Source organism: Arvicola amphibius, chromosome 1 (genome assembly GCF_903992535.2).
Source record: "Arvicola amphibius chromosome 1, mArvAmp1.2, whole genome shotgun sequence".
Lineage (NCBI taxonomy): Eukaryota > Metazoa > Chordata > Mammalia > Rodentia > Cricetidae > Arvicola > Arvicola amphibius.
Genome location: NC_052047.1, coordinates 148,002,101 through 148,019,803, shown reverse-complemented (window position 1 = coordinate 148,019,803; position 17,703 = coordinate 148,002,101). Strand labels below are relative to the sequence as shown.

Genomic DNA, 17,703 nt, shown 5'->3' with positions numbered 1-17,703 from the left:
AGGTTCTCACCCTTCTTCCCCAACAGTCTGCTCTAAGGTCTCTGGGACTGTTTCTTTTTGGCCAGTACTGGGTAGCATCTGGAGCCTCTAGTATTAAGTAGTAGATAACACAGGCCCATATAGGCCACTCTGTTCCAGCCTCAGGTCCCATGGTCCCCTGGCTTTGGCTTTTGGAGACAGTGGTTTCCTTGGGGGCAGGGGTGAGAAGGTCTGAAGAGTAGAAGTCATAGGACTCTCATAAACTCAAACATTGTCTCAGGTTGGGCAGGGGAAGGACTAGGCAGACTATCTAGGAAGTGACCTTGGGAAAATAGCCAGGAACAGTGAGGAAAGTGAAGGCTCTAGCCTGGCCCTCCTTCGTGACCCTGAGCAGGTTCTCGCCCCTTCCAGCACTTCAGTGGCCCAGACAAGTGGGCACTTGGTAAGGTGCAGTTGTTTATTTTCATGGGTTCACACACTGGAAAAGCTGCTGGGCCCTAGCCCACTCCCTCCTTCCTTCCTTGGGGGCTAGGTCCCCCCTCCCATGGAAGTAATACTGAGGAGTAGCTATACAGGGTGTGAGGCCAGGACTGGGGTCAAAGGTCTGGGCCCCAGTTTCCCAGTCACTGAGGCCCCTTGAGTATTAATAAATAACCCAGGCCCAGCCACGGTTCGCTCACTCTTCACTGTCCAGCTTGAGGCTGATGCTTCGGGTCTTGCCCCTGGCCAGGGTGGTGGGAGGCGTTCCTGGACCCTCACGGTCCACCTGGCTGGGGCCTCTGGAGCGAAGCAGCTGGCTCTGCTTGCGGAGGAAGTCCACGGGGGCAGACACAGCATAGCTGCTTTTGGCCAGGGCAGCTCTTGGAGGTCCTGAGGGGGGGTGGGAGTGGGAGCCTGCCTCCAGCTGGCCCAAGTGGGCCACATAGCCATCTGACAGGAACTGTGGGTAGAAGGAGGCAAGGATGAGGGTACTGCCAACCTTACGCCCATACCCCACCTTCCCTGCTCTCACTAGGCTCCTGCACAGAATAGGTAAACTGAGTGATAGTGGCAAGTGACCGCATGGCCCAGCCAGGCCAGGAAGCTGCCTCCAGCAGACAACACCCCCGGACCGTGAGACAGGCACCTTGTCTACTCCCAGACCAGCCTCTCTCCCTGGACCGGACTCATCCTTAAGCTGGCATCTTGGGGAAATAACAGCAGTTAGCATTTAGTGAGCACCTGGGCCTCGCCCTGAGCCTTTGACCTGCAGTGAATGATGAGACCTTCGTTATAAGCTAGTGAGTATCGAGTGCTGGCATTATTCGCAAACCCCAGCAGAAGCGCAGCAAGGTCAAGCACCTGCTCAAGGCCACAATAAAAGTAAAAGGATCAGTATCTGAGGTGTTGAGCAGTCACAGCCTTGGTGATCACTTCTAGTCTGACCACAGCTGTACTTGCTACAGCTGTACTATGACCCCTGCCTCAGGTCTGACACTTGCAGGACTCAGCACAAGTTAGCCTTGGCCCTGGAATCTGTTCCCAGCCTTCTCAAGTCTCACCTGGCACTGTGCCTGAAGCTTACGTACAGCACGGCCCACAATGTAGGTCTGGTTTGGAGACAGTCCCAGAGCTGCGTACACTGCAACATCTTTTGGGGACCCGTATCCAGCCACGATGTTCAGTTCTACCTGTGTTAAGAAGTCAGTCAGCAGCCCTGCAGGTGGAGCCATAGGGCTAGGGGCATAGCATGCACTCCCCAATTGCTGTTTGGGGGCAGCACTGTTGGTGAGATGGGGACAAGGTTCCAGTGAACACAGCTCAGTCTCCCCTGTTGGCCCTAAGGACCACAAAGACTTCTTTAGGCCCAAGTTGATAGGAATGGGACCACTGTCGTATGGGATGAGGTGAGGGCAGGCTGGGACCACCTTCTGTCACAGTACCTCTTGCACCAGGCTCTGCAGAAACATAGCTTTCTGCCGCAGCGGGTCATGGGTGAGGCCATCACAGAAGGAGACAACACCATGGGGGAAGTTGTGTTGCGACAGCCAGGCTACCACACGGTGCTTTTGCATGTCAGGCCGGCCAGTTACATACACAATCAGGTAGCCTGCGTCCTGCCAGTGCCTGTGAGATGGAAGCCACTCAGCTCTACAATCCAGAGTGATGACCGTCATCGTGGCCAGGAGGGCTGCAGTTCCTACCTGACCACGTCCACAGCGCCAGCGCGCACCTTGGGGTCGCTGCCCATGATGGAGACACTGGCTGTGAAAGAGCCATCAATGCTGAAGACCACGGCCTCGGTGCCTCTGGCAACCACAGTCAGACAGCACTCAGCATAGGTGTGGTCGCCCCTAGGGTCCAGGGAGGAATAGCCTGAGTGGAGTGGGGAAGGCTGGCAGAGCCCAGCCCCACTGGAGCCCAAATACCTGCTGCTCACCTGACCACCATGCGCACGGGGTAGACGCCAATACCCAGTGCACGTTCTGAGGGCACTGGGAAGGTGAGGCGGCCCGAGCTGTTGGTGACCTCGGTGCCAAAGTGGATCCACTTGCCTGACAGGGGCTGTGTCATGACATAGATATCCACCTGGAAGGGGTGGCAAGGGTGATGGAGGCAGAGCTCTGTGCACCGCTCCACAGGGGGTGAGAGCAGAGGCCGGCTGGGCAGGAAGTGGGGGGTCAGGCCCCACAGAGCAACGTAGGAAACACCAGGAGCATGGGCATCCGGTCCTGACCTTCTCTCCAGTGAGTGTGACTACATCCAAGGGTCCATACATGAAGCGCCCGTTCAGCACCTGGGGACGGCCCTCACATACCACGGTGTCACTTGCCCGATGGTTGGAAGTGACGTTCTGGTGGGAAAGAGAGGGTACACTGGGACTGGGTAAGGATGCAGATGTGGGGAGGACTTAAGAGGATGCTGGGGAGATGTTTAAGTTGGCTTCTGGCACCAGGGCACATACCCGGATCTTGACCTGCGTGCGTTTACGCTGCCACTTCTCCCTGGGGAAGGCAGGGCTGTAGATGGACGGCTCCTCACACTCTGTCAACTGTGGCCGCTCCTTCTCTATGACCTGCTCAGGACACCCAGCAGGAAACACTAGCCCTCTTCCACAGTCCTAGGCTTCCTGCTTCTGGCCCACATCCCTGGCTTCACTCACCTGGCGCAGAATGAAGGCCACCACATCGGCTGACTCCCAGTAGCTGGCGTGGAAGAGGTGGGGCAGCGTGACCGTGGGAAAGGCGGTGAGTGCCTCAGGGCAGTACAGCGAATAGTCGATCCGCTTGGTTCCCCACCAGCGTTCCAGGACTACACAGCCATGGTGGGCAGCGCGTCAGGGTGGCCTGCTGCCCACTGCCCATCTACCTGGCCTATGGGGACTCTCCCCTCCCCCCTTTCCATCTAGCTAGGAGAATGTGTATGTACTTTATGAAGGGATACCCTTCCAGACAGGCTGATAGTACAGGCCAGTAGCTGGCCAACTTACTCTTAACCACCTCACTGGTGGTGCTGGGGGCTGCTGGCTGGGCTGTTTGCTCACTGCCTAATTCATTGCCCTTCCAGAAAGCACCACTGGCCGAGGTGGGCGTGGAGGGCACCATCATCTCCAGCTCTTCCAGGAAGAGGCCCGAGTGGGTCTGCAAAGTATCCGCTGGGGAAAGAGGACTAACCTGAGCACAGGCTGGGCCAGGTCCCCCCATGTCTCTTCTTCTAGAGGTCCCAGGATAACTCAATTCCTGGGCCGCTATTGTCTTCCCTTCTAGCCTCTTTGTTTGGCTGAGGCTGAAGATTTTCAGGGGACAGTATTGTCTCTGGTTGTACCCAGTAGTCAACTACATTCCTATCAGAATGCTTGCCACCCCCAAAACATGCAAACATATACTACATACTCCCCTCTCATTACATGCCCTCCAAGTACACATGGAAGCCTTACATGGTGCCAATATCCCTCCGTCTCCTCTCTAGATTAGTCACTGGCTCCTACGTTACCCACATCCAAAAGTCCTAGGAGTCCTAACTGCCTGTGTGACAAGGGGAAAAGGGGAGGGGTCCTTGCATTGGGAGGGGTGACATGACAGATTACCTATGAGGTAGGGGCTACTGCCTGTCTTTTACAGTTTCTATCTCCCCTTAATTTTGGCTAGGGGAGGAGAAGTTGTACCCAGCAGCAGGGATGAGCCATCTCCTAGGGGAAACTTCTGGTAACGTGGTACAGCCAGGGGGGCAATAGCCTGGAACTTGGGGGCCAGCAGGGGCTCCAGGCGGGAGGCACAGGGGTCAGCAGCATGGAAGAGGTTGTAGATCTGCTCGCAGGCTGGGCGCATCTGAGCCACTGGATACCCAGAAGATAGACAAGGAGAGGGTTTTTGTTTGGTTTGGTTTGTTTTTGAGACAGTCTCTCTACATAGCCCTGACTGTCCTGGAGCTCACTCTGTAAACCAGGCTGACTTATAATTCAAAGCAATCTGCCTGCCTCTGTCTCTTGAATGCCGAGATTAAAGGTGTGTTCTATGTGTGCCACTCCACCGGCCCGAGGGGGGCGGGGTTTAAACCAGGCATTGCACGGGTCTCCTGGCCAAGCAGCAGTAGAAGCCTTCAGTGACTGCTATGTTTTTGTTTTTTGTTTCTTGAAACAGGGTTTCTCTGTAGCTTTGGAACCTGTCCTGGAACTAGCTCTTATAGACCAGGCTGGCCTCAAACTCAGAGATCTACCTGCCTCTGCCTCCTGAATGCTGGGATTAAAGGCATGTGCCACTACCGCCCAGCCTGCTATGTTTCTTAAATTTCCTTTTAGATTTATTTACTTTATATGTATGAGTGTTTGTCTGCATGTATGTATGTATACCACGTACATGCCTGGAGCTCAGAGGGCAAGAAAAGGGCATCAGATACTCTGGAACTGAGTTACTACCGATGGTGGCAAACTCCATGTGGGTCCTGGGAATTGAACCCAGGTCCTTTGTAAGAGCAACAAGCACTCTTAACCACTAAGCCAACTTTCCAGCCTTGGGAGCCCGTTCTTACATAGAATACCTTTCACACAAAGAAGATCCCCCGATCCACTTTGGGACATAGCCTAGGCATATCCTTTCGGGCCTTCCACCTCTCCCTTCCTAGCCAAGCTATTACTTTGATGTGAGGAAGAACAGTAAGAATGCCCCTGTCTCAAGTGAGCCAGCAAGGCTAGCAGAGACGGGGAAGAAGCAAACCAAGCAGATGAAGAGCACCCCTTTTACCCCAAGGGCTCACCTTCCAAGGCGGGCATCACGGTTTTGCGTAGAGCCAGCACCAGGCCCAATGGGGAGCCAAAGAGGAAGAAGCCTGAGACCTTGAAGTCCAGGCGAGCAGCATTGGTGGGGCCATCAGAAGCCTCAGAACTGGCAGCCGGTGGACAGGAGGCTGTGCTTGCCCGACGGGGCTCCCCAGCAGAGGAGGCTGTGGAGGCTACCTGTAGGCTGTGGAGAAAGGAGAAACTCAGTGTTGCTTCTCAAGTTCAGCCTATGCTCAGGGCAAGGGTTATTAGGCAGGAATGTCACCTGTTCTGAGAGCCATCAGGCTCAGAACTGGCCATGTCACCGGAGGTACGCTGAGTAGGTAGCGTGGAGGGTTCTGGGCTAGCACGACCTAGTACCTCCACCCCATTTGCCAGTGGATCTCTTACTGGGCCAACCTCTGGGGAGAGCATCTCATTGCTCTAGAAGGAACAAAAGACAGAAGCATCCTTAAGCTTGAGACTATATGATTCCTACTTACTTTGGAAGTGAGAGAGACTTGGGGTTGGGATGGGCAGAGTCCCAGAGAGACTCAACTTTGCAGCTGGGGCCCTGCCCACATGCAAAGAGGCCATCCATATTCCAGGGGGGCAGAGACCTAGAGATGGAGACAACCCCCCTCCTGAGGAGGCTGGGTTTGGCCACACTGACCATGCTCCCACGGCGGCTGCTGCCCCGACTCCCTGTGCCTGCACTGGCACTGTGGCAGAGCGCATCAAAGCCCAGGATGCCACCAACACCATCTCCGATCAGCACCACCTGAGTGAGAAGGTGGGACAACTGAGAGGCTTTGTCACTACCCACATGGGACCACAGCTACAGGGGTACCAGATGCTTCCTGGGAGCATGTCTAACCCCTGACCTGCCCGCAGAAACCTGTGCCCTCCGACGAGCGCAGGAAGGCTGCATAGGCCTGGTTGGTACGAGCGATGACAGTGGCCACAGCACCCTGGTAGCGGGCAGATGAGGTGGCCAGCAGCGGCAGGGCGGCCAGCGGGATGTGGTCCTGGGAGCGGGACAGGCTATCACCATCATGGCTGTAGGGGCTCAGGCTGCAGGAGGAGAAGGTGTGGTGGGTGGGTAAGGGCCTTCAGTTTAACCACTGCCACCAACTCCCCTGGGCCTGCTAGCAAGCGTCCTTTGTGGGGTGTTAGACCTGAGAGGCATTTGAGGGGCACCACTGATCAGGTCTTTTCATATCCAGGCATGATGGTGTACCCTGTGACCCCAGCACTCTAGAGAAGGGGTTCTCAACACTCCTAACCCTGAGATTCTTTAATAATAAAGTTTATCTTGTGGTGACCCTCAATCATAAATTATTTTTGTCATCAATTCATAATAATTTTGCTACCATTATGAATTGAAAATAGTAGTGTTTGCTGATGGTCTTTTGGGGGTTGCAGCCCATGGGTTGAGAACCACTGCTCTGAAGGCTGAACTAGGAGTCTCACAAGTTGAGGCCAACCTCAGCCACTCTGAGTTCTAAGCCAGCCTGGGCTGGAGTGAAACCAGGTCTCAGAAAAGCAAAGTCAGGGGCTAGAACACTGTCTCAGCAGTTAAGAGCACTGGCTGCTCTTCCAGAGGACCTGGATTCAATTCCCAACACCCACATGGCAGCTCACAACTGTCTGTAACTACAGTCCCAGGGGATCAGATAACCTCTTCTGGCCTCTGGGCACTAACCACATACGTGGGACACAGAAGACAAAAAACCCACACACATAAACTAGCAATAAAATCAAAATCAAACAAACCAATACAGAACTAGTCCATTCATGACCAGGACTGGTTGCAGAATGTGATTCTTCTCCCATCCCCAGGACCTCCCCGATCTTGGGAGCCCCCCATAGATAACTGCCCCTTGGGACCCTGTGTGTGCTCCACCCTTCCACTCCTGGCCAGTACTTGGAGACGAGGGCATAGGCAGCTGCACAGATGGGTGGGCAGGGCACCAGCCGCAGCGCTACATGACCCAGGGCCTCAGGGAAATGGACTCGGGTGACGGCCTCAAAGGCTGCGCTCAGTGTTTGCACATCAGCCTGCTTGGAGCTGGTGTCTCCAGGGCCAGAGTCCAGGATGCTGCCGCTGTGAAGGATGAGGAAGAGGGCATGCACAGAGCATGCTTCAACCCCCAGGTCCCCCGCTCCATCCAGGCCCTGAGGGACACAATGCAGTATGAGGCATCAGATCAGTGGTCAGCCAGCAAGCGAGCAGAGCACGGACTAGGGGAGCTGAACATACTTGCCTCTGAGTCCCTGGGAGCTCGGGCCCCATCTTCAATGCCTTTGGTAGCCATAATTACAGGATCTAAGGGAAAGGGGAGCCAATGAGGGGACCGGAGGCCACTAGGATCCTCTCACTGGCACTTCAGGTACCCCAGTCATGACTGCCTGATGCTCCCTATCTTACTCTTACCCAAACCTGCAGGCCATTTTACATTCCAGCCTTTTCCTCATGCTAGCCCTGACCCATATGACATAGTAAATCACAGGATTGAGGACTTAGCTCAGTGGTAGAGCACTTGCCTAGTAAGCGGAAGGGCTTAGGAGCCTACCTCCAAATAAAATCACAGAAGATCAACAAAACATATCAACAACCATCTCAAGGAAACAACATTGCAACCACAAGCCACACAGGGCTATTTATACTGAAATGAATTAAAATGCAATATAAGAGTCGGGCAGTGGTGGCACACAGAGGCAGGCGAATCTCTGAGTTTGAGGCCAGCCTGGTTTACAGAATGAGTTCCAGGACAGCCAAGACTACACAGAGAAACCCTGTCAAAAAAATAAACAAAAAACCAAAACCAAAACCAAACCAAAAACCCATTTTAAGTCACACGGTGCTAGCGGTTATGTGAGTGGCTCAGACCTAGGACATTTCCACTGTCTCAGCTCTGTTGGGCAGCACTGGTTCAATCCTTTAAACCCAGTGTAGACACTGGACCCAGTGGAAAGTCTTCCTCAATACCCAGGGATTGCTTCCCTGTCGCCACCAGGCCTGCCTGCATTTCTCTCACCCATCATCTCACCCTTTATCCCTCCATTTGTCATCTGAATACTGATGAGATACTCCCCCCCCAGACTGACACTCCTCAGGCCCCTTTCACTCAGGGCTGAGCTGTTCTGAGTTCCTGCTGCACACTGGGTGCTGGTGTGTGGTACCCTGAGGTGAGGTCTTTACCTGGAGCCCCCTCTACCTCAGTTGGGGAGGCAAAGGCATCAATAAAATCATTGGAGTTCCACTTGGTCATCTCCTTGGGGAAGACCTCATCGCTGTCCGAGAAGCCTTCTGAGGGGACAAGGGGTTGTGTCATGGGATGGGGTGTCTTAAGAACTCTCCAATACTCCCACCCTCCACAAATATGGCTTCTCTGCTGACCGTGGGCATCGAAGAATTCTTCCTCAGAGCTGTTCTCTGAGTCTCGAGCAATGTTCTGCATGCGCCACTCAGACAAGCTCTGTGGAGACACACCACCTGCCGGACCACCTGGGCTTCAGCTTAGGTGACCAGGTCGGGGTGAGTGGCTCCCTCCCATCCCCAGATCCAGAACCCCAAGTCTCACCTCCATGTTGGGATGAGTAGGAAGAACGGGAGGATGAGGACCACTGCTTCCCAAAGCTGGCATCTGGTGAGGCGTCAGGACCAGGAGGGGCCTCAGGCCCATCGGGGGTGCCAGCAACGCTGGTCCCGGGCCGGGCCTCAGTGCTGGGTTTCCCAGGGGTCTGGGCCTCAGGCCCCTCACTGCCAGTGTTGCACTTGGCCATGCGCTGAGCTAGCATGCGTGCAGTCTCCTCCTCCAGAGCCCGGATGTCAGCCATGCTCAGTTCTATCCACTCATCCTGCCAACACCAGGCCTGGCGGTGGGCCCGAAGCATCACCCTGCGCAGACCTGCAGATGCCCTAGGCATCAGAACCATGCCTCCCACCACTATTTCCCTGCCCTTGCAGCCACATGCCCAGTCCTCAAGGGTAGGTAATGACTTCCTTAGGCAAACCACCCTCCACACAGTGGAGGAGGGTCTGTGCATTTGTCTCCCTGCCCTTTCTTGTCTATCTGGACACTTGGAGCACTGACCCCTGCACTTTAGCAGACAGGACTAAGGCTTGTGGCTGGCTTTCAGCAGCTTCCTGCTGACTTCTGCTGAGGAGCTAACAGTTAATTAAGGTGTTAACAGTTAATGAAATTGTCATGGTTAATGAAGGTGTTAGCAGTTAATGGAAATTTTGGCAATCCTCAAAGGGAGGAGCAAAAGACAATACTCATTCTGGGATATTTTCATCTTAAGGAGAAAAATAAAGTTAAGAGACTTGGAAGAATCTAGAAAGTAAAGTAATAATGGTTGAATTACAAACCTCTGGAAGGAGATGCATTAGTATCCTAATAGAAGTTGTATGTTGGTAATTCTCATTTTCTTATTTGTGCTTTCTGGTCTTTTCCAAGTGCATTACAGGGAGTCTGAATCACTTTCTAAATTCAGTGCCCTTGTCTGCCGAATGGAAATGGCAGTAGTCCCTGTCTTAGGGGGATGTCATGGGTGCCAAAGGAGGCCCCGCAATAAAAGTGACTTTCAAGGATCTGGCTGTCACTATCTTCACCTCTTTCTCATGTCAGAAAGCAACATGAAGGTGCCGAGATGGCTCACAGCTTGCTGGGACAGCCACAGGGGGTCAGCAGTGGATGAAGCAGAACCCAGGCTATAGAACTCCAGCACCTGGGGGTCTCTCAGACCTAACAAGCAAGCGGGGCTGGGTAGCAACTCTGCTGGGGTGGGGGTTGGTTCAGAAGAGGCTTAGAACTGGGTCTTCAACATCAGGGTCATAGCTGTGACCCTGGGTGCTGGGGAAAGGAGGGCACCCTGAGGAAAACAGTCCTGGAATTAGTGCTTCCTAGCATGCATCCTTCAACAAACCCTGTGAGGGCTGGTGAGCCTCCTGAGAGCCATTTGGCATTCCCAAACTCATCAGAACATCACAAAGGCCACTACATCTTTGAGGACCAGAGGCAGCATGGGCCTCGGAGACCATGCTGCCAACTGCTTGCCCCCTAATTCTTTCAGGTACCTCAAAGCAAGCTCCTTTGACTCGTAGACAGGCTACACTATGCCCCTGCCCCCTCCCCTGCCTGTGTTCTATCCTAGATGGCTTCATGTTGCCATGTCCCCAGTGGATGGGAGCATTCTTGGTTCCAAACAGGCCTAGTGCATGCTGGGTATTCCTCATCTGGATGCTCACCGACATCATGGATGAACTGCTCAATCTTGGCCTGCATGCCCCAGTAGCGGAACTCAACCTTGCACAGCTTATAAGCACACATGAGAGGTCCTGTCTGGGCCGCCGTCCGTGCCCAGTCATCAGCCAGCGGCCCTCGGCCGGTCTTGACTGAGCGGTACAGCCGGGGGTCCTCTTCTGCTTTGTACTCTCCAGGGGCCACAGCATCCCGCACGATGTCAATGGTGTCTGAGGAGGTTTCAGCCAGCACTAAGTAAATCAAGCCCCCCGTTTCTAATCTCTACCCTCACCCCAAGGGTTAGGAGGAAAGCTTTCCAGAGACAGGAAGATGAGTTAGAAATAGGGCTTGTCCGAGACTGCCCACCAGGGAACAACAGCAGGGGTCCCTAGAAGACCTCACCCAGGATTCTCTGTCTCCTCTCAGCCCCACTCAGGTTGAAGACGTTAGGCTGCTGCCCCCCATCAGGCAGGTAGTAGGTCTCTATCTCAATGGAGAATTTCTCCACAAAGGGGCAGGTGTACCTGGCAGAGGGCAGAATGAAAGTCAGTGCTGTGCCCACAAGCACTGTTTCCTTAACAGTCCTGAGCCTGTGCCCACTGCACACACTCACCGTGTTCGGGTGTAGGGGTAAGCATTCCAGGATTCTTCTTCTACCTGCAGAGCAGCCTTGGGCAGCAGTGCCCGGAACCAGCCTGGGATGTGGGAGCCCACGTGGTACACCTTATGTGTGTACTGTCCGCTGCCTCCAGGCCCGTCTGTGTAGGGCCGGTTGGCCAGGATCTCCACACCGCTCCCCTCACCGCTAGACTCCTCCCGGCTCTTTTTCTGCAGCCCAGGACAGAGAATAGGGAACTCAGCCCCTAGCTTAAATCCTGGGGTCCTCAGCTTGGTTCTGGTTCTTTGCATAGCCTTTTTTTTAAAAAGGCTTGTTCTTTTTTTTTTTTTTTTTTTTTTTTTTTTTTGGTTTTTCGAGACAGGGTTTCTCTGTAGCTTTGAAGCCTATCCTGGAACTAGCTCTTGTAGACCAGGCTGGTCTCGAACTCACAGAGATCCGCCTGCCTCTGCCTCCCGAGTGCTGGGATTAAAGGCGTGCGCCACCACCGCCCGGCTAAGGCTTGTTCATTTTATTCTGAGTGTATGAGCGTTTGCCTGCCTGTATTTATGTGCAGCAATGCATGTCTGGTGCCCAAAAGGGGGACTGGATTCCAGGATTTGGAGTTATAGTTGATTGTAAGTTGCCATATGGATGCTGGGAGCAAAATCCAGGTCCTTTGCAAGAGCAGCAAGTGCTCTTATCTCTGCAGCCTGCATGGTCTTTTCAGGTCCCTGCAACTTCCTGGAGTTGAGATCATAGGTTCTGCCCTGTTCCCATAGGGCTCTGCAACCTCACACTTGATCTGGTCATTAATTGTTTGGGATGGAGAACTGGGATTTGTTGACAAACAGAACCTCCACCTGCCACAACTTAGCAAAGGGAAACAGGAAACAGGAAACAGGAAGGAAGCACATGCTCTGAGAAAGGAAGGCAAGGCCAAGAGTAAAGAGCAGAGAATGTGAGAAGATGGGTCACGGGAGATCTGACCGAGAGGACGGCATGACCACGGCTGGAACATGTGGTGTGTGTGTGCACAGGGTAGGAGGCTAAAGCAGAAACGTCTGAGCAAGCTCAGTAGTAGAACATGATGAATATGCTCAGGAGTAGCAACACCACCACCTCTCAGACTTGACTTGCCTCCTTCCCTTCAGGACCTTATTCCCAGCTCCTGTGACATCTTTCACAGTGAGAGAGCCTCCAGCTGTCCTTTGATAGCTCTGTCAACCCCACCAAGGTGGGCTGTGGCCTTCTCTACTCCTAGACTCATACTCTATAGGTCTAGTAAACAGACCTGGCCCAGACCCTCTAAAGTCCTGATAGCTTGCCTTGATCTAGCATCTTTCTCATAGCCCAAGGAAGATGCCCTTCCTCACCATCTAGTCCCTGCCACAGTTTGGGGGCCTGATCTACATGCCATCTTTCTGATCTCCTGGGAACGCTACGATTCTACACTTCTTCCCAGAACCCCTTCCAGCTTAAGCTACCTACCACCTAGCATCCCTGGCTTCCCAGTCTCCTCATAGACTGCTTTCCCTTCCCCCACGGGATTACAGATTCTTAGGATTAAAGGAGACCATATGCAGGCTGTGCGGGCTGGGCATTTAATGGATGGAAAGCACCCCTTGGCCTTTCCTGCCCTTCTGCCCCTCTGCCCCTCCCTTCCGCTTTAATATCCAAAGGATGTCTGTTTTCCTCTTCTGGGCGACAGAACCCACTAACGGAACTGGTGTGTGTGTGTGTTGGGGGGGGGGGGGATCCAGCGGAACTATCCCCCTGCGGCCTGCGAATTCTTGCTTCACTCCACCATGAAGCACGGTTCCAGTACAGCCCTCCCCACCGTTCTCACCTGGATCATGTAGAGCTGGGCCACCTGGTACTCGTCCAAGCTCATGGGCAGCAGGATGTGGTACTCCTTGATGAGCATCCTGAAGATGCTCCGCTGACCGCGTGCGGCCTCCTCTCCTCCTAGCGCAGGGTACCGCGCGCCCGTCAGTGCAGGGTGGCGGTGCGCGGTCCCGAGCCCTGCACGCCCGCGGAGGGGCTCGGGTCGCGGAACCCCATGCCCGGGCCCACCGCGGGGGAAGCAGAGGCGAACCCAGTGTTGCCTCCCGCGCCGCCGGAGCCCGGAGCAGCAACGAGGCTCAGAGCTGACCTCTTTTCCACGCAACCCCCGCCCCCCGCCCGCCTGTCGTCATGGCAACCGCGCACTGACGCGGGCCCCCCAGAGCGGCGGACTCGGGCAGACACGCCGCAAGGCCAGCCTCGCGTCTCTACCGCGGCCGCGTCCAGCGCCCTTCCCAGACAGCATCCACGAACCGCGCCCGCCTTCCAAGACCAGAACCTTAGGGACCCGCCCCCTTCACTTCATCCCCGAAGTCGGTGGGGTTCCGTGGACCCCACTCCCAGAAATCCACTTAAATCCTTGTAACCCCAAGGTGTCTCTCAGGGAGCGGCCCCCATGTGCCTCTGCCAATGTTAACTTAACCTTTCGGTGCCAGATAAATCCCTCTACGCCCCCCAAACCTGCCTTCACCACCCTAGTGGATACCCGGGTCCTGAACTGTACCCTCGGTCCGCGCCGGCTCTCCACTCGTCCTTGCAGCCACCCATCATCCTCCCACGAGGTTGCCCATTCCGGGCTGGTGCAGGAACGGTCCATTGGTATCCCTCGGGCCTCGGCCCTGGGAGGCCCGCTCTACCCACCTGCGTCCCGGCCCGGCGCTACAGTTCCGCTGCAGACACCCCTCCTACCCCAACTCACCCAGCGGGCGGGCGGGCGGGCGGGCGAGAGGCCCTTGTCCCCACTTCCCCCTGCTAGGCGTCCCAGTCTCCAGGCGCGCTCTTGACCCGCCCGCTCACCGACGTCCCCGCTCACCTCTAGCTTCTGGCGGGCGCCCCTCACCCGGCCCGGGCAGGGGCGGCCGGCCCCAAGGTGGGAGTCCGTTGCGCCCCCAGCCGCGGCCTCGGATTCCAGAGGGAGCCCGACCCTCTGGAGGCGCAGAGCCGGCCCATAGCCCCGACCTTTTTCCCGATCTGCCCGCCGGCGCCCCTGCTGTCCCTCCCCGCCGCGTCACTGCGACCGCCCCGCCCCCTTCCTGGGCCCGGCAGGCCCTCCCCACCCCGGTAGGGTCGGGGCAGTCCCTCCTGCGGCGCAGCAGAACAGGCCCCTGCCTTCCTTCTCCGAGAGGTAGATGAGGTGAGGAAAAAGCCGGTACCCAAAAGTCACAGTCTTTTACTTTTGTGCTGTCTGGACACCCAAAGGATTCTCGGTTTCATTTCCCACCCTGGCCCAGCCAGGGCAGCCCTCCTGTGTGTGTTGAAGAGGTGGACTTTGACATGAATGGGTCCCAGGGTAGAGGAAACGCTGCACCCCAAAGTTAGCCAAAAACTTTCCGCTCTCACTTGCTTCTGCCTAGGGTTGGGATTTCAGGGTCACTCAGCTACATGCCCAGGTAGAGGCCTCTGTCACTACAATTCGCTTGGCCATCCCCTTAATGGAGCCCAAGTCCTTCACCACTTATGGCTGCTAGGTTCTCAAACTTGGCCGCCCATCTGAGCTGCCCGACTCTGTACAAAGGCCAAGACACCGAGTCTGGCTCATGGAGCCACACCCAGCCTGGTGGAAGTTGTCGGGACAGTGGATGCAGCATCAAGCCAAGGTGCTGGGGGAAGGGTGCATCTAACTGCCTCCCCGAGGAGTTAAGTGGCCTGGTGTAGTTCGTGCCTTCCCAGGACAATTTAGAATGGAGGGTAGTGTAGGAGCATTAGGGCATTCAAGGGAGAGGCTTAAGTGAACTGGTATTTTCACCCTGCCAGGCACGCCTGCCAATCCAGAGGAAGGGCCCTCCAGGCTGTGGCTGCCCCACAGTGCCTCCAGCTGTGATGGCAGCCAAGGTCCTGCGCTGCCCCCTGGTGGCACCGCACGATGCAGGCTTCCCCTCCGCTGGGGTTCTGGCCTTTCAGCTACTCCCCCAGCTGGAAGGCGGGCGAGAGCCGGAGAAGGTGGCAATGGACTGGGTAGGAAGGAAAACTAGGTTCAAGCAGCCGCCCCGATTCCGGCTCTGCCCTTCCCCTCCTGTCTGGTCCGCTCAGGCTTCCCCAGAGGAAAGGCTCAGAACTGAATGACTCCAAATCATCTTTTATTTATATAAAAAGGGCATATTTAGTAAAAGACACACCAAAAAAAGTCGGCTGTGGCCCCAGAGACGAGGCCGGGAGACCTGCACTCCTGCTGGAGGGGGAGGAGGCCCGGACTAAGACTCAAGAAGTTAAGTGCGATGTGGTGGGGCCGCGGAGAGAAGCAAGCTCCGGCTGGATCAGCACTGTGAGCAGGCCAGGGGTGGGACTCACGGCGACCTCTCTGCCCACTCGTGCAGAGGAGGAGTCCCGCTTGTACAGCCAACTGGAGGAAGACCTGCTACCTGGCTCCTGGAGGACGCCCACCAAGGGACACAGGACAGGAAGCCCAGGATAGGAAGCAACTTGGGGTGAAGGCCAAGGAGAAGCAGGTACTCTGCGGTGGCCGGAAAGGTCCCGACGGAAAGGCCAAGGTGCTTCCTGTTACGTGCGGGCGTTGCGTTCTGTCTCTGCCAAGCACTCTCTGACCAGCGCCCGGGCATGGATGATGCCTGAGGTGGGGTGGGGACAGGGAAGTCACAGACAGGGTCTCAGCAGCCTTCCACAGCCACCACTCCCACGCTTCAGAGCAGACGCTCCCCCACCCCCTTTCTGGTTCAGCAAGAGCAGCTCTAATCTAATATGGATACGATTAAGGGTTTAGCTAACCCTCACCTTCATCCTGAGCTCCCAGGCACCTTCTGGGAAACGGACTCAAGTTCATTTTGAAACACCTGTCTGTATCTAGAGGTTCTGGTTTAATCTAGGCTAGCCCAGGTGTCCGCACTGACTCTAGATAAACTCCTTAACGTTTCGTCTTAGCGTTCAGTGTTTGTGTCCTGGGCAGAGAACGGGCGGGACTGTGGCTTCCCTCACCTCTCTTCAGGCGCTCCATGGCACTCTTGCTACCAGCATAGGTGGGCCGGATCTCTTTGCCCATCTCCTCGATGACAGACAGCAGGTCCGTGTAGGTGCTCTGAGAGCCCTGGGAACCAGGCGGCTTCATCGCCTGCGTCCAAAGAAAATAGAGAAGTGACCTCAGACCCCGAGGGGATCTCCTGTCCTCCACCATAAGCAAGTTCTTGGCCACACTCACCTGTACATACCCCATGGAGGGCGGTCCAAAGTCGTTAAACAGTGGCCTGAAGGGTGCTGCAGCTCCAGGCACCGAGCCCGATGGCGATGGGACACTTCCGGCTGCAAAAGCAGAGTAAGAGGTCAGAGTGTGGCAAGGGCCTCGTCACAGCTTTCCAAGCCCTGGACTGTTCGCCTATCTCCAGAGGCAGGCTTCTTCATTCCAAGCCGAACAACTTCAGAGACACACTCCTCCCCGCTGCGCTCCACCTACAAGCTCTACGTGACCACGCCCACTTCTCAGGCCAGCAAACTGAGGCTGAGTAAGGCTCGCCTAGCAGGCCGCGTACGGCAAAACTCGAGCCTCTTCTCTTCGGGACCTAGACCGCCCGGGCAAGGGGAGCAAGGGTGGAGTTAGAGCCTCACCTGTAGGGACCGGAGTGCCTGGCCCGGGGGTACTGGAGCCGGGGGTACTGCTGGGGGCGGGAGCGATAGGTTTGTAGGACATCCCAACTCCTGGGTATCGCGGCCGCCAGCCGGCCGCTCCTCCGGGGTTGGCTGTCCGGCCGCTCAGCCGCTCTCTGATTGGCAAGCAGGCTGCACGCCCCTGGTAAATAGAGCTCCGGCCGGAAGGGCGGGCGGGCACGACCGCTCCTCACTCTCGATTGGCGCGCTCAGCTGTCACTCGAGAAGCCTCATTGGCTGAGCCCAGCCCCCGCAGGCCGCAACCGCTGCTGATTGGTCTCCAGCTTCCGGACCTCGCACCTGTCTGCCCCGGATTGGGCGGTGACTGCCGCCCTCCTCAATTGGCGAGTTCGGGGCCCGGGGCCGGCGCGCTTTCAATCCGATTAGTCCCGAGGTCCGAGAGGCGGGGCCTCGGCAGCGGGGCCGCTGTGGTCCTCGCCGTTCGCTCCGGTGGTGTGTGGCCAGGCGCCGGACACTCTCCGTCCTCTCCGTCTCGCGCCTTCTCTCTGCTGAGGGCACGAAAGGCTGCAGTTCCTACAGTGTGAGCCCTCCGCCCCACTCCGGGCGCTTTACGTCACCTTTCACCGGTTCAGCAACCCCCCCTTTTCTGGCTGTGCGCATGCGCGCGCCTCAGGCCTTCATTTGTTCCTATGACAACGGGTCCCTTGCCAAAGTCATCGCTACGCTCTTTCTCTGCGTTGGTTTGAGTCTTAGGTATAGGCAGGTCCTGGGTGCAAGACAGCCAACGACATCCCTCGAGACCTGCACCCTAAGTCCTCCACAGACAATAACAGGGCGTCCCGGCATCAAGGACTGCTTTGGAGCAAGCAGGACCTGGGTCAAGGCCCTTCCTTGGTTGGAATTTTAGCCCCTCAATAGCGATTTCTCCCGGGGCTCTCTTTTTGGAGGGTTGGGTGGGACTGAGACAAGGTAGCCCAGTCTGAACTCGAACTCAAACTCACTGTGTAGCTGAGGATGGCCTTGAG

General features: G+C 56.0%; 2 protein-coding genes across 2 annotated transcripts; both read right to left on the bottom strand.

Annotated features, from left to right (window-relative positions):
• Window positions 1-422: 422 nt before the first annotated feature.
• Pitpnm1 (phosphatidylinositol transfer protein membrane associated 1) lies at window positions 423-14,113 on the bottom strand. Its single transcript, XM_038327854.2, has 24 exons — window positions 13,938-14,113; window positions 12,909-13,027; window positions 11,078-11,292; window positions 10,867-10,988; window positions 10,470-10,694; window positions 8,800-9,126; window positions 8,616-8,711; window positions 8,418-8,525; window positions 7,480-7,541; window positions 7,140-7,390; window positions 6,097-6,286; window positions 5,886-5,993; window positions 5,499-5,656; window positions 5,212-5,417; window positions 4,124-4,294; window positions 3,449-3,613; window positions 3,122-3,270; window positions 2,924-3,034; window positions 2,696-2,812; window positions 2,399-2,547; window positions 2,163-2,312; window positions 1,902-2,085; window positions 1,521-1,649; window positions 423-919 (listed from the first exon to the last, which is right to left on the bottom strand). Exons 2-24 carry the CDS (start codon window positions 12,984-12,986, stop codon window positions 656-658), a joined length of 3,735 nt encoding a protein of 1,244 aa, XP_038183782.1. The 5' UTR covers window positions 12,987-13,027; window positions 13,938-14,113; the 3' UTR covers window positions 423-655.
• Window positions 14,114-15,184: 1,071 nt separating this feature from the next.
• Cdk2ap2 (cyclin dependent kinase 2 associated protein 2) lies at window positions 15,185-16,861 on the bottom strand. The gene is made up of 4 exons (XM_038338496.2): window positions 16,679-16,861; window positions 16,275-16,375; window positions 16,055-16,187; window positions 15,185-15,690 (listed from the first exon to the last, which is right to left on the bottom strand). The coding sequence occupies exons 1-4, from the start codon at window positions 16,758-16,760 to the stop codon at window positions 15,623-15,625; spliced, it is 384 nt and encodes a 127-aa protein (XP_038194424.1). The 5' UTR covers window positions 16,761-16,861; the 3' UTR covers window positions 15,185-15,622.
• Between the last annotated feature and the right edge of the window lie 842 nt (window positions 16,862-17,703).